The 15,708-nt window shown below is 40.4% G+C and overlaps 1 protein-coding gene across 4 annotated transcripts in view; it reads right to left on the bottom strand.

Moving 5' to 3' along the window:
• Positions 1–9,471: 9,471 nt before the first annotated feature.
• The window catches only part of DMXL1 (Dmx like 1), a 2,287,446-nt gene continuing 2,281,209 nt past the window's right edge, over positions 9,472–15,708 (bottom strand). For all 4 annotated transcript variants that reach the window (XM_078675553.1, XM_078675555.1, XM_078675552.1 and 1 more), the window contains 2 exons: positions 13,744–13,961; positions 9,472–11,369 (listed from right to left, as the gene is read on the bottom strand). In XM_078675553.1, coding sequence (XP_078531679.1) covers positions 11,145–11,369; positions 13,744–13,961 — 443 coding nt within the window. In that variant the 3' untranslated portion in view covers positions 9,472–11,144. The remainder of the gene's footprint in view (positions 11,370–13,743; positions 13,962–15,708) is intronic.

The following is a 15,708-nucleotide window of genomic DNA, read 5'->3' as shown; positions in this document are numbered from 1 at the left end:
ATTTCTGCCTGAAGAATTGACAAATAGTCCACTGATAGGAATTGTTGTGGTAGAGGAATGTTGGGAGGGAACATTTGAAAATGTAAGTAGTAATCTGTGCCACGATCTGGAGCACCCATTGGTCCGAGGTTACGTTTTTCTAGGCCAGAAGGTAATCAGTGATACGACCCCGACCGCGAGGCATCAAGTTCAATCTAGAGAGGCTATGAGGTTGTTGCAGAAGGGAGTGCTGGAGTATGGGCCGATCTTTGTGAGTGGGTGGCCGTACGCTGTCTACCTGCTCTTGGACCACATCCTCTAAATGCCCAATTGGACTAATGGTATGTAAAGTCACTGGCTCTAAAGGAATCTTTTACCAAAGCCTTGAAAAGTGTGCTTTTGTTTAGACAACTGGCCCACCAGAGGTGCCATCCTTAAAGAACGAGCAGTTGCTTTGCTCTCCTTAAATCTTTCAGGGCTCTATCTGCTTTCTCTCCAAGCAATCTAGAGCCATCAAATGGCATATCCATCAAAGAATGCTGGACATTCACTGAAAAACCAGTCGAATGGAGCCAAGCATGCCTTATTACCACACTGGTCCTAAAGACTCTACCCACACAAGCAGTTGTATCTAGTTCAGATTTTATAGAACATTTTGCAACATCCTGCCCCTCCAAAACCAAACTTTGCAGCAACTCTATCCCACTAAGCATGAAAATATTTTCCCTAATGACAAGAAGTATTTACTGAATGTAAGACCAAACTTGTTGAAGAAAAAGCCTTCTTTGCATTTGCTTCAATATTTTTAGATTCCCGATCAGGTGGAGTGGTTGGAAAAGAATTTGTATTGTTACGACTTGTAGAAGCCTGTACTATTAAACTCTCCGGAGTTGTAGGCTGGAGGAGAAAATCCAGATCTCCAGGGGCTTGACGGTGCCTTCTCATCTGCCTATTTATTGGAGGGCAAGATCCAAGCTTAGTCCAAGTGCCCATTAAAACATCTGTTAAAGCCTCATTAAATGGTAATAAAGGCTCCTGAGAAGCTTGTGTCGGATCCAAAATTTCAGTTAGTAAAGTAGTTGTAATCTCTTGAGTAGGTAAAACTAAATCAATAATTTCTGCTGTTCTGCATGTTAGAGTTACATAACTGGTGTAGGGGATGATAAACCATTTTAGGAAAAGAGTCAAGGCCGCTAGCATCTTTCAAATCCTGCAAAATATTCTGCATCTAAAATATACTCTTCTCGTGAAAGATTGGGTTCTGACCTAGCATACACCATAGTAGAAGGAACTGACCTTCAGAATCCAATAAAACAATCTGATCCGCCATTGGAGTTGGCGAGGCCCATCATGGCATCATATGCAACCTCAAAAAAGGAATCTGTGGTGTCAGTTGTGGCACTGAAGAGAACAAAGTCATAGGTTCCATAACCACTGATCCTGACATTGTTTGCCTCAAACCTGAAACAAGAGGTATAGTCGGCGTGGAGGATGCATCCGTCGACCAACTAGAGGCCTCCTATGATCCATGCAGCCCAAATCTCACCAATAGGATCCTGACTAAAACAAAAAGATTGAGCCTATGGCTTTCTGAAGCTGTTGGATCTAATCTAATGCTGCTACCTTACCCACCGGAACTCGAAAAAATGAAACAACCTCAAAGGAGGATCATATGAAGGAGGATCCCTATCTGAAGAACGACTTTGTATCGAAGTCCCCGGTACCTCATGCGACTCCGAATGGTGGGAATGATGAAAGTGGCTGGATACAGGAGAACCATGCTTTGATTTTGTATGGCTCTTTCTTGACTTCCTGCCTAAAAATTCCTACCTTTTGACCGACCTCTCCAAGGAGAACAAGACCACTCGCATGACCTCAGCCAAGATCAATGAGCCATGGACATCGAACAGGACATAGTCTTCAATTCCTTGAACTCCGCTACTCCAAGTTTAATTTCTTGCTCACGAATTGCCTTCTTTTTCAACACGACTTTGAGTCGTGGCCAGAACCAAGACACCACAAACAGACATGTGGATCTATGACTGACATTTACTTTTACAGGTCACACATGGTGTAAACCTAAAGGTTTTGGTGATGTCCTGCACACAAAAAATTAATTTTTAAAAGAAATTAACCAATAACCGTAGAATGACAGTTGAAGCTCTAGATCCACGTCAGTTAGTGCGAAAAGAAAGAAACTGGCGTTAACACAAGCAAGGTGTGATATGATGAAAGCATTATGGTAAGCAGTGCACGCCTCTCAGACCGAAGCAGTCTTAAGTATTTTGCAATCATAAACACAGACTTTCAAACTAGATGGCTGTAAACCTATGAAATAAGTAGCAAGATACCTTGCAGAGTTAGTCTCATAGATTATCTGGGGATCCTGAACGGCAAGATGGCCATACTAAGGGCGTCCCATACAGTAGTTTAAAAGATGTATATTAGGGGAAAAGGGCTTAGGTCTGTGGTGGTTTAAGAACAGGTGACACTCCTCTTTTGCGGTCAGTCAAACTATGGTAGCTAGCACTGGGCTGATAGCCCCTTAGGGTAGGGGGTTGCTGTAGGGTGTCTTCATAGATTGGGGAGTGGACAGGAGAACTAGCAAATATGACATTAAAAAGTTGAACAAGTTTTAATAAAGAGGGATTAGGTGTTCAGGGGAGAGCTCTCTTAGTTTAAGGCTGCAGTAGTCAAGGCTCATTTTGCCTTTATGGATCAAGGACTGTTTCATCAATTGTACAAACTAACTGGTCTCAATCCTGGAAATTATTGTGCCTAGAAAAAGGATTGTACATGTAGTTAGGACAGCAGCAGATGCATGCGGAAGGGAGACTGCTCAAATTGTTTATGATTACACTATGTGTTTGCGCAATCTTTGGTCCCATTGTTCATGATCCCATTTTATGTGGGTATTTCATCTTTATACTATATTTTAATATGGATAAAATTAATCCCAGATCATGCTTTCATAGGTGGTTTGTTAAAAAAGCTATTGCAAGACTGGTTCAAGTTCACGGTCTAGCAGATGCCTGGTGGTTATTGCGAGCCAATGAGCCTGAATATATATCTTTTATTCTTGCCTAGACAAACAATATTCCTACATCAAAACTTTTGTCCCTCATGAGATCTAACATGATGCTCAAGTTGACCTTTTTCCTTGAATTTGTTCTCATTCTTACACCCTTTTATTCCAATCCAGACAACGTTTTAGGTAAAAGGAGGATGGTCATGTGAACCCTTGAATGATACCTCTTGGGAGATGAAAGTTAAAGTCCCACACATTGAAGATTACGGGTACGGATCCAGTATCAGTTTTTCAAAGCATTTATTTGTGCTGCTACTATCAAATATGTGTCATTTATAAAAACAAAAATGGGATCATGGGAGAGGTAAGGAGTAAACAAAATTCTCCAAAAGAGAAAATAAGGCTCTTTGCCAAACTTTGTGGGATGAAAAAATTCTCCTTCTGTTATTCTGTGACTATTAATACTAACCGCATGCTCACTGAGACATGGAAAGGACAACAGCAGTGTAGGAGGCTGGCTTAGTATATAGTGCTCCCTTATGTAAGTGTAGCACCCTGCACTAATCCGGACAACCCTAATGGTGGTTTTAGTGCTCTTAGACAACCTTAGAAAGCTCTCTAAGTGCTAGCTGTGGAGAGCAGCCTTCAGGCTTAGTCCAGAAGGACTGTAAAACAGCTTGTTTGTGCTAGTACTAATCATATAGTGTAGGTTAAGGGAAAAAGAACCACACAGTGTAGTTATAAAAATATGTATTTATTATAAACACTCAACAACACATTGCAATATCTCATACCTGGAGATTTAATCACAATACACACAATACTTTAGTAATAGAACAGGTAAGTTGCACAAATACATAGTGGTCGCCAGGGGGAGACCAAACTATATACTAATAAAGTGGAATGCAAACCACGACCTAAGGCGAGACTGGACCCAGAAGACGTAGAAGAGCTGTGGACCCAAGGAACCACCCAAGGTAAGTACCCAGGAACTCCACGGAGGACGTGTGCAGAGTGGGAACACAACCGGGTGCTCAATACAAGTCACTGGGTAAGTTGTGGTTGCAGTTTTTAAGAAGAAGGATCCTGAAGAAACCCTGTGGAAGATGGAAGGTTGGAGAGTCACCCCATCCGTGGATACAGCAGGAACCAGGATACCCACACCAGGGAAGCCGGGTGCATAGGTGCGCAGTGAGATCGTAAACTGCGGCAGACCAAAATTCAGGACTTCAGTGAAGATGCCGCTGGCGAAGAAGGTGAAAGAGTCTGGTGGAACCCAAGGGTGGATTTAGGAGGAGAAGTGCCTGCAAGCAGAGGAGACAGAGTCTATGCCACTCAGGAGTGACCAGGAGGCATAAAAGACGAATGCCCACCGATGTCAGAGCTGCAGGGAAGCTGAAGGTGATCTTGGCACTGCAGCTGTGCAGACCAGGAGATGCTATGGAAGACCAAGAACTGTTTACGAGCTTTCCCACATCGAATGTCAAGAGACAAGGGGTTGATGTCTTCCTGGATCATCAACAAGCCTTGGCAATGGCAACAAACGTTTTAGGCGAATAAGGTGCAATGTCGTGACCAGCAAGGTCCAAGTGACTCACTATGAGCAGGTAAGTCAGAGCAGGTCCCGAGCAAACAGAGGAGCCCACTGGAGCCAAAGAAAACCCTCAAGAGGACCCACAGGCCGGAGGCACAGGAGTCGCAAGACAACCTAGAGCAGCTCGCCAATGATGAAGGCCCACAGTGCAAAGGATGTGGTGAGGACTAAGATCTTGGTAGCAGGAGATGCTTGAGGCTGGATATTCTTGGAGCCTGAAGATCTCTGGAGGAGAGAGTCAACATGTCTTGGCAACGGCAAGTCGACAGAGTACACAGGGGTACTGCACCAGCAGTTCCGCCGAGGGATACTGGCTTCAAACATGCTGTGAAGACAGTGCAGGCCTCGAGGGAGTTGCAGAACCACCACCTGTGTTGCTGAATCTTTCGGAGTCCGTGGGAGCTCAGGAACAGCAGGCAGGTCAGCTTTGTTGCAGTGCCTGCAGAAGCAAGGGGATGACTCATTCACTCCAAGGGAGATTCCTTCAGGTGTCTTGGATGTCCACAAGCCTGTAGAATAACCTGTATGGAGCACAGGCACAAATGATGCAGAAGACTGGCATGATGAGGAGACCAGGAGCAGCAGGAGTCTTACAAGTTGCAGTCTTGGTTCCTAAAGCGAAGTCCAAAGAAGTCCAAAGTGCCCAGATGATTGTAGATGAAGTGGTTTCGGATCTGAATCTTGTCCCACGACGAATCAAAAGAACCACCCACAGGTAAGTCCTTAAGTACCTTATAGAAAGGGTTGGGACGTTTCAGGGGTCCATCCCACAGGAGGGCTGGACAGTGGGGAGTATACTCCCTGTCCTTTGTCCCGTTTCGTGCCAAAGCGGGAGCCATTGGCTTCCAGAATTGGTTCCAACTGGAGTATGTAAGGAGGGCACAAAATGTGCCCTTCAAAGCAGTCTAGTGGCACTGGCAAGCGCTCCCACCCTGGCCCAATAAACTAAGTCCTGTCTGGGAGGTGGTCACACCTCCCTGTTTCAGGAAATCTATTGTCCTGCCTTCCCCTGCTCGAGTATGGCTCAGCAGAGGAGGGCAGAATCATGTCTCTGGCCGGCAGAAGCCATAGTTTGCTGTTGGGTATAGAAAATTGCTAGCCGACACAGTCCATGGCAAATCATTCCAATATCAACTCAATCGTTGGATTACACCAACCTCAAGTTTGAAGTTAATCTTGAAGACACTAAACCCTACCCTTCTGCATACACTTGTATCAGAAGGACCACATTATAATTACAGAGTGAATAGAGGCAGACAAACAAACCAACAATCCTACCAAGGTCAGCAGCCTTTTTTACAGAGGGGCCAATACAGAGGGAGGAACAGACGCTGGGCACAAGACAGAGGCGAGCAACAACAGATGGCCCAACAACATCAGCAACCATACTTAAAAATCAGGAATTAGCAATACTGGAGAACGTAGATAGAGCCAATGAGAACACCAGTACGGATGACACTATACCCATCTATAATTTGGCATCCGGAGAACTAACTAAAGATAAAATCACAGTATTAGGAAGAGGTCTGTCTTTTGTCCTTTGTCCCCAGTACTGGACTAAACCATACAAAATTCATCAAGACATGTTTTCTTTTTTTTTGCAAAGCCAATTTTGACCCAATCAATTTTAAATGTATTGGAGTTGTATCGGTTATTGAAACATACTGTTTAAATATTTTTAGGCACCCTTACCATTAGGTGAAGGATATATGTTTTAAGAAGGTCCTGAAGAAGGTGGTCCACATCTGACATTCCACCGAAACGGGTGTCGACCACACTGAATGCGCCCAACCCACGACTCGGTCATGGAGAGTTATAATATCTATATCCCCTTCTGACCAGAATGTTTATGTATTGTTTTGGGGTTCTTTGCCAGTTTGATTGGTGTGAATGAGTGTGAATGTGATTCTGTTCATGTGATTAGTGTGTATGGTATTATCATAGGGGTCCAATGATGAGCACTATATTGAATGTGTACACAAAGAATGAAATTGTTGGTTTATGAAAAAAATGTATAAAAAGAAAAGCTTGTGATAAAAACAAATTATGAACACGTATGTCTTGGATTGATAATTTTTGTTTTGAAATTATCAATCCAAGTAAATGCAAATACCAACTAAAATAAATAAATAAAATGTTTGATTAAAAAGATTGTGCTACATCCATGATGTTTCTCAAAATGTATGTGTAACCCATTTAAGATTTATTCCAGAAGGCAAAGAAATAGAGGTCTAGAGGGAGACATATTATTCTCTGCGTTCATTGTAGTTTTCCCCCTTTTCTCCCTGACCTACAGTTTTCCTTAGAGGGGGGTCCCTTTTCCATCAGTGCACGGAATCATATGTCATGATTCTAACATGTTTGATACCAAACACGCCAGGGTTCGTTACAGCCAGTTTAGCGATACCCATCACGTAATGACGCATGGCCACTCTATGTATTGTAATGGCTGATGCACTTACAACCTGGGAGAATGGACACTGTGGATTGTAGGGGTGCCCTGCTCATGCAGGGGCACCCTTACACTTATAAGCAATCACCCTGCCTTCAGGATTGAAAGGCCTGCCTTAGGGGTGACTTATAGGTTTTACGAGCAATGTCCTCAGATATAAGGAAACGTATATCTGTCGTAAGTGCAATGGAAGGCCTGTAGTCACAATTTGAGTGGTCTCTCAAGGGTGGCATAATACATGCTTCAGCCCATGGGGGAACCCTGGTGTACCTATGCCCTGGGTAACCTGGTACCATATACTACGGACTTACAAGAGTACACCAGTAGCCAAATTGAGAGGTACCCAAGTACTCACCATGGTCCAATTTAGGGGCGAAGTACAGAGACGGGGGGTCCTGTTAGCAGGATCCCAGTAAGACTAGTCAAAAACTCATAATGACACCAGCAAAAAGTAGGGGTAACCATAAAATCAGATCCTAATTTCCAACACAGCATATCTTTCTCAAGGGAAAAAGTGTATGATTATGACAGATCCATAGGACATATTGTAGCTTATAAAATCATGGAGGATAAAAATTCAGGAAAGGTTAACCGGTGTATAATTAGCCAAACGGCTGACAAAGTAGATCAATGCCAATACATTTATCAGAAATTGTATGCAGAACATATTAACACCACACTCTCAGAATTGACTATGATGTGGCAATATATGCTATATCTGCTCAAGCTCAATTGAGAACTGCCCAAATGGTTCTGCAAAGTATCTGGGTATCAGCTAAACATGTCCAAATTAGAGATCATAGTGGACCATAAAACTGATACGCAAGCTTTTCATGTGGTAAAAGAAGCTGTTGCAGATGCAAAGTATATGGACATCAATTAAATATGCTCATATTGTAAAAAAACAAAACTGTTTTTGTAGAAAATGGAATTACTAGTGGGATAGCATAGAAAGTGAAGATTACCTACATGGCTATCCTCACGCAATGTATTGCATCTGGAATCCATTTTCCATCAATCTTTTGGGCTGCTGTAACATTGTCATGACTAATATACATCCCAAATTTCTTTACCTGTTTTGGTCCACTCAACTGTCAGCTTATAGTTACTTTTTTTCATAGCCTGGACTCTACTATCTGTAGTTTTATCTGGGGGAAATAAAAAAAAAACTAGATGGGCCATCATGTTCTTGAAAGGACTCTTTAGGGGCTGGGGGTCATGGAAGTTTCATGATTTTAGATTCTATTTCTGGCCTGCTATGGGGAACATGAATAAATACCTTAGTGAGTGAATTTTTTGAAAGCTCTATCTCCTTTGTCTAAGCGAAGTGTAACTGGTCGCTTTTTAAGATTCCAGGGTCCTAATGACTATAAAAGTCAAATTCAAGATTATGAAGACTGTTTGGGCTACTCGGCAGGCTTCGTATAAGATGTTTACTATTTGGAGATTTGTTCCCACACTGTGTGTGTGGGGGACATCCTTCATACTAGACTTCTTTAGAATCCAATTTGCAGGGTCTGAGCACAAAATGTTTTTGGAGCTGTGGGGGACGTGTTCTGTGATAGGTATTTTCGATTGTTTATCGACTCTAGAAGAAGCATGGACTTAAGGGACTGTATGTTTTTTTAAACAAATAAGGGACTTTTTCTAGAATGTCGATCTAGCATTCATTAATTTGCATACAATCAGGTTGTTAGAACTACCCAGGGAGTGTATTGTTATCAATATCAGAGCTCTCAATCAGGTTTTCAGTTATTCTTGAAGATGGTCTAAAAAACCAAACTTGGAGGTATTGGTGGAGTGTGATCCCACTGTTTTGATCTTGGTTGTGACATTTTTGCTTTGCTAACCCACGATCAAAACTGTCCAAATGAAAGATTTGAGCTGATTTTAAATGAGAAGCGGTCTGTAGGGCACTGATGATCTAGATGTTAGCCCACTAAGCAGTCACAGAACTGCTGCTTAAAATAATTATCACAGATGTAGTTTTAACTGTCTAAGCGACTATATGTGAACATGGTACTAATGAGAACATGTTTCAAACAGGCACCTCATTTAGCCTAACTGTATTAGCCTCTGTGCTGTTGTGTATCACGGGGAATGTATCAGCCAGGATACTCCAAAAAAGAATCAGTGTTATAATTACAAACTTGAGGCCCAAAACCGTTCAGACTGAGCCGACTATAGACTATTTAGGGGTTGGTTTTGTCAGAGTGTCTCCTTAAATCTGCATTGTTTTATTTAATCTTGTGGAACCTACTACCTTCTCATTACAACATGCACTATGTTGGACTTTTAAAGCAACAAAAAATATATAAAATATAAAGATCTATTGCAAATAAATGTAATTTAATTCACAATAACAAAATAGCAGTTGGCAAACATATAACATCAAACAATAGCCCGTAGCGAGCCAGAAACTCTGCATGGTTTTTATTTAAAAGAGTATAATGAGTGAAACATCCACTTGAATTTGCATCATCAATTTTTTTAATTTACTTTGTAAATGTATGAATCTATGATTGTAACCCTAATTAAAACACACATTTGTTCCCAGATACACTTTTTGGTGCATCAGCAATTTTTCCTAATTTGAAAATTGCTGAAATCATGGGCAGGTCTAAACCTTGAACAATTTGAATTCTAATGCGGAATAAGGTTTGAAACGTTCTTCCATCAAACTGCTCTAAAAACTCCTTTAAAGGTCTCTAGTGGCAATATCATTTACATAATGTGCGACTGCAGAGTTTTAGATTCAGGTTACCATGTGCATAAACTCGGTTCCTTCATTATAGTGTTTGAACACAAGATTTTCAAATACATTGAAAATAATCATATAGTACAATTTACAAAATATTTTTGAACTATTATACTTTTTAAATTAAAGTATCCTGAGCATGTTACAAAATTCACTATTGGCTTACTGCTAAATTGACAATATCAACCCTCAATGATCATGAAACTGATAAGGTTTGTAACACAAAACAATGCTTGTCTGTACAATAAAATATTTTTACAAAACAATTATATTTCTATTGGCAACAAACTTGTAGAACAATTGAATGCCATTGGCCATTATATTTGCATTTAAGTCTATTTTCACATGTCAGCCAATAATTCAATGTATATTTCTCATACTTCACTGAAGTAGCTCAGGGAATCATTTCTATAAGAGTTCCAGAAATAGTTTCGGCATATTAAAAAAGGTTTTAAAGGCTTTGTGCATTTCAGTATTTTGGTCAAAACGTTAATATACGATTTGGCAAAACCAAAGTGCCCTGAACTCCCCTATTATACTTTTTACTTGGTTTTCTACTTAACTACAATTTTATTTTATCTCTCCTCAAGTAAGTATTTTACATCTTGAAGCCTAGTATATTTAATGAATCAGCTTAATTAAATGATACAGTAAATGTTTTAAATGTAGAAAATCATTTCTGCATTGTAGACTAGTTCCACCCCAAAACGATATATTCAAATTAGCATTTTCTATTCTGTTGCTTTTATATACAGTAGAAGCATACTCTTGTCATTGAAAGAATACAACTTTTTATATCCTCTAGACATTTTGTAGTTTCCCTAACACCAACAAAACTAAAATATCACTCATATGATAATATTTATATATATATATATATATATATATATATATACATATATATTTATATAAATGGTTATTAAATTATAATCTTTGAAAGATATAGACAATGTTTAAAAATAGTTTTCTAAATGTGCATATTTCTGAACAAAGTTAAAACATAGGCAGTTTGTTACTAATAAAAGACTTCAGCAGAATGCACATTATATGTATTTAACATATTTTTACATAGTCACCTATGTCTCCTACTTTAGGCAATAGAGCAATTGAGTCTGAACGACCTTCTGAATCATCTTTAAGGCATCAGTGCATTTGAAGGGGTGGAGGAGAAAGGGATAAGTCAACAAAGCTTCAGGATAAATTGTGACAAAGTAAAGCTTTTTAAATTAGGGGGCACAATTGTGATACTCGTAATTGCACATTCCATCCATTGGCCAGCTCCGTGGACTAGAAATGTCTTTCAAAGGAAATTAATGTTAGTGTGTAAATGTCATTAAAGCATAAACTTCACTTCGTTTTTCAGCACGTCGTTTGCAGTGCTAAATCGATCAGCCAGGATTCTCATCTTCACTGTGCCATCAGCTCCACATGAGAAAATATGGTTGGCTGGTCCTGTTTCAATCTGCATTACACCAGTTCCAATATTACGAAAAATGGATTGTCGGGCATGCTCATTGATGAAAGTATGGAGAAGGTTAAAAGTTGACAAACTCCATATCTGAAAAAAATAGACAATCATTATAAAAACACAGACATCAAGCAAATGTACCCGTTTAGCAAAAATCAGAATTTAAGTAGTAACGACAACATTTGCAGGAAGGTAATTTAAGATACTGAGGATGTCACAAATCCAACAAATAATATATGTATGGGTTTTCTATAACATTCATTGCATTAGCAAATATGTTTAGAATAAAAGTAATTTATGCCATCATACACAACTAGATTTCTGAGCAGGAGCAGGAAGTTACACTGCCTGTGTGCATACACACACGTGTATTGACTCAAAATTACTTTTAAATGTATGCTGAAGGTCATGAATATAGAGAGATGAAATATGCTTAGGAGCAGGGGCATGTCAGTTTCTATTTAGAACACCTACTGATTTTTTTTATATAAACTGCAAAGGGGTATTAGCATCAAATGAAGATGTCTTTAATTTCAGATCTCATTACTCATGTGAAATTACCATTCCATGCCTTTGGAAACCCTTCTGATGTATCACTTGTAGTCTTACTGACTGTTAATAGATGTACAACCGCTTAAAGATACACATTTCAAGTCAGTGCAGCAAATTCACCTTTTATGTACAGCCATACCCCAGATTTTCCTACTTTTTCTGGACCCAAGTTTCTTCTGGCTTTAGAACTCCGTGCACTTTACCACTGCTAAAAAGTATGAAAGTGCCTATGCTCCCCCTTTAAAACGTACTCTACACTAGAAGTTCCCTGTTTGGGCAATTAAACTTCCCTACAGGTCCATTGTAGGAGGTGCCTATAGTGCACCTATTGAATGGGAAGTTAAATGTCATATATGGGCTGCAGTGTATATTTACACTACCCACATGTGTGACAAGCACATATTTGTTACATGATCACTACCATGCTCTGGTAAGGTTGCAGTTTAAATGCCTTGCAGAGACAGATGGCAAGGAAAACTTGGTACTAGAAAGCAAAGAGAAAGTGCTGCTAAAGGAGGTGGGAGGCTATGACAAAATTGTTGGGATTGGGCGGCAGAAGTTCTCCAACCATTGACTAGTGTACGGGATAAATCTGGCATCTCCACCTCCTAAGAAGGACCTTGGAAGACTCTACCTCTATGTGAAGAACATGGCCCTGCTCGAAGAAAAACCCTGATCCTGGTTCTTGCAAGAAGGAAAGGGTCAAGTGGTTGGCCTCCTGTTTACCTTCTTTAAGGATACAAAAAGCAGAAGGACTCTGGAACTTAAGAGGGTCTAGTGGTCTAAGGTGGTCTAGACCCTCCAGGAGACCTGGCAGTAGAGAGCCCTGGTGGGCAGAACCTGCACTGGGGAACTAGGGCTACATGACTACCCAGAAGAAGATTTCCCAGGAGCTGGAAACTAAGCCGCAAAGTAAAATCTTTGAGGACAACCCATTTTTTTGTGGTTTTAGTTTTATATAGCACAAACTCGACCCAAAGGTTTCAGAGTGCTTTACATGAGAAGCAGTTGCTTTACAGATGGACACATTATTTTTTGTTAGGCACGAGATTAAGTGATTTGGCCATAATACAGGATGTTTAGCGTCCCTGCCGAGACCTGAACCCAGTTCCCCAACTTCAAGGTCGACCGCTCTAGCCGTTAGGCCACACCCAGCCTCTGCTCCACTACAGTCAGCCTGCAGTTGCACCTATGTGCCGGTCAAACGTGAACTATCACTTTTCCACAGTGATGGATTTTTTCTAGGTGTTGTTGGCCTGAAAACTTTAAAAATTCAGATATCTAGCTCACCTTAAGCTCGTATCAGCACTTGGTGTCTCTTGGCTTGTTACATTTTTTCTCTATTTTAATAAATGTTTTTATTGTGTCGTGTTACATAGTTTAAAATTGCTTCCACTGCTAGAACTAAGCACGCACTTTTCTGGGAATTGCCTGCTGCTTGTGTCACAGCTACCAAGAGGTGAGCACGAAATCTCTAAAAACTAGGTTTTGACCGAACCAGAGAGGGTTTGAGTTGGAAGGGGCAACCCCTTCCACCTTAATTAGACTGTCAGAACGAACGCCTCCATGTAGATACATTGCAAAGTCAATGCATATACAATAAGCATGTATGACAACTTCGAATCAAAGTCATACATGTTGCAAGGTCCATGAGATATAGTGACAGACATTGATTACTGAAGCCTTAGAAAAGTCAATAATATCTCCCAGGACCTACAGTTTCTGGGCAATTCTTTGCAGGTAATCAATGAATAAGAATGATAGCAAGGAAGGACCAGGTTAAAATAATACCCAAGGGAAAAGCTTTTGGAAATATACTTTTTTCCATACACACATCTAAAAGTGCAAAGTTTGTTTAAATCGGTTTAATTATATATTTGTATTATCTTTCTCTGCAATTACTTTTCAATACCTTTATACTTCCCTCTGCAGAGCCAGTGATAAAATATTCTTCTGTTGGATCAACAGCAACTGCTTTAACTGGAGATTCATGACACTGTAATATCTTCCTCTGTTGTCTTTGCCGAAGATCAAACAAACAGGTAAAACCCTTTCTTCCTCCTGAAATCAATAGCTGGTGCTTTGGAGCATATGCCAAAACTGTGGCTCCGCTATCATGGCATGTGAAAGCTGAAATGAAATCAAAAGCAGGAGACAACATGAGCGGAGAAAAATATTATGTTACTTTTCAAGAGATATTGAGCTGCATATTACGTTTACATTAACCATATTGTGCATGTACATTGTGCTGGTTCAATGAATGCAACTGGAACAAGAGATAAATATGATCTAGATGAACAAGTTACTTATCATCGGTAATGATAAAGCTGTAAGAGACATATATTAGTTATGAATTCCTTACCTTAGAATTAACCCCAGGTGTCAGTCTCGAAGTCGATTCGAAAAGAGATCCAAAACAGATCAAAAAGTTAGTCAAAAAATGACTAAAAGTAATGCTATTCCTGTATCTGCGCTTGCTGGTGAGGAAAAAAGAACTTACAAAAACATGGAGTGAGAAGGACCAATTCTCACAAAGATGTGCGCTCCGTAGCAAGAGGAACTTCAAGTTTCAAAATCAATAATAGTCACAAATTAATGTATCATTTTTCCGATGATTCAAATATTTATTTTCATTATTCACATGTTCATAATGTGCATTTAATGATTTAATGATTTTTTCATCATTGATTGTTATTCCCAATCCTTCGTAAACCCAATGCATTTCGGGTCAAAATCAAACGACCCTTCTTCAGGGGTCTGTAAAGGAAACATACAGGACCCTGTTATTTACCCACATATATTGTGCTATGTTTCCTTTACAGACCCCTGAAGAAGGGTCGTTTGATTTTGAACCGAAATGCATTGGGTTTACGAAGGATTGGGAATAACAATCAATGATGAAAAAAATCATCAAATCATAAAATGCACATTATGAACATGTGAATAATGAAAATAAATATTTGAATCATCGGAAAAATGATACATTAATTTGTGACTATTATTGATTTTGAAACTTGAAGGAACGAGAGGTTCCTCTTGCTACAGAGCGCACATCTTTGTGAGAATTGGTCCTTCTCACTCCATGTTTTTGTTGTCTCAAGGCACGGATTGACGAAGTGTAACAGATGTAGCGCCAACCAAAACATTTGATTAACTGTACTGCAAGCATCATACCTTAGAGTGCACTGGGATAACACAGATTGGAAAAAAGAACTTACATCAGCGCGCGAGGCTGGCGTCTAAGTACTCCGACAACGTCATCCCGGTGATCACGACACCGAACGCGTAGCCGCAGACGACGCCTACCGACACGCAGGGGTACTGCTGACGAAAACTTTCCGGATGCAGTCTAACGCCTGGGGATAGTCTAAGGTAAGAAATCCAACAATAACCTGTTTCTTTCAGATCTGGAAAATTTGTCTTCAGCAGTACCCCTGCGCGTCGGTAGTAGGCGTCAGTCAACTCCGCGTTCGTCACGATTGCCAGAATGACGTAGTGGTATCTACTTAGACGACGCTCCTGTGCTCTGATGTCCGTTCTTTACAGACATTCCACGCCAGAAGTGCCGAGCCATGCAAGACACTGACCACTGGTGCATAAAACTAGGGCCCCGAAAGGGAGTCCCTTACTCTAGAAGTCAGTTCGCAGAACAGGGAGGAGGGGTGAGGCGGTAGTGAATCCATAATTAATATATGTCTCTTACAGATATATCATTACCGAAGGTAAGTAACTTGTTAATTTGAAAGAGGCTATTAGATATAGATTCCTTACCTTAGAATAGATACCCCAGCAATACCAACCCCAGAGGTGGGTCTGTGAACCAAGTTCACACCTGGAAGTCCTGAAGAACAGAGCGGCCAAAGAAGCTGTCTCTCCG

Source organism: Lissotriton helveticus, chromosome 2_1 (genome assembly GCF_964261635.1).
Source record: "Lissotriton helveticus chromosome 2_1, aLisHel1.1, whole genome shotgun sequence".
NCBI classification, from domain to species: domain Eukaryota; kingdom Metazoa; phylum Chordata; class Amphibia; order Caudata; family Salamandridae; genus Lissotriton; species Lissotriton helveticus.
The sequence above is the reverse complement of the archived record's forward strand: the minus strand, read 5'-3'. Positions and strand labels throughout refer to the sequence as shown.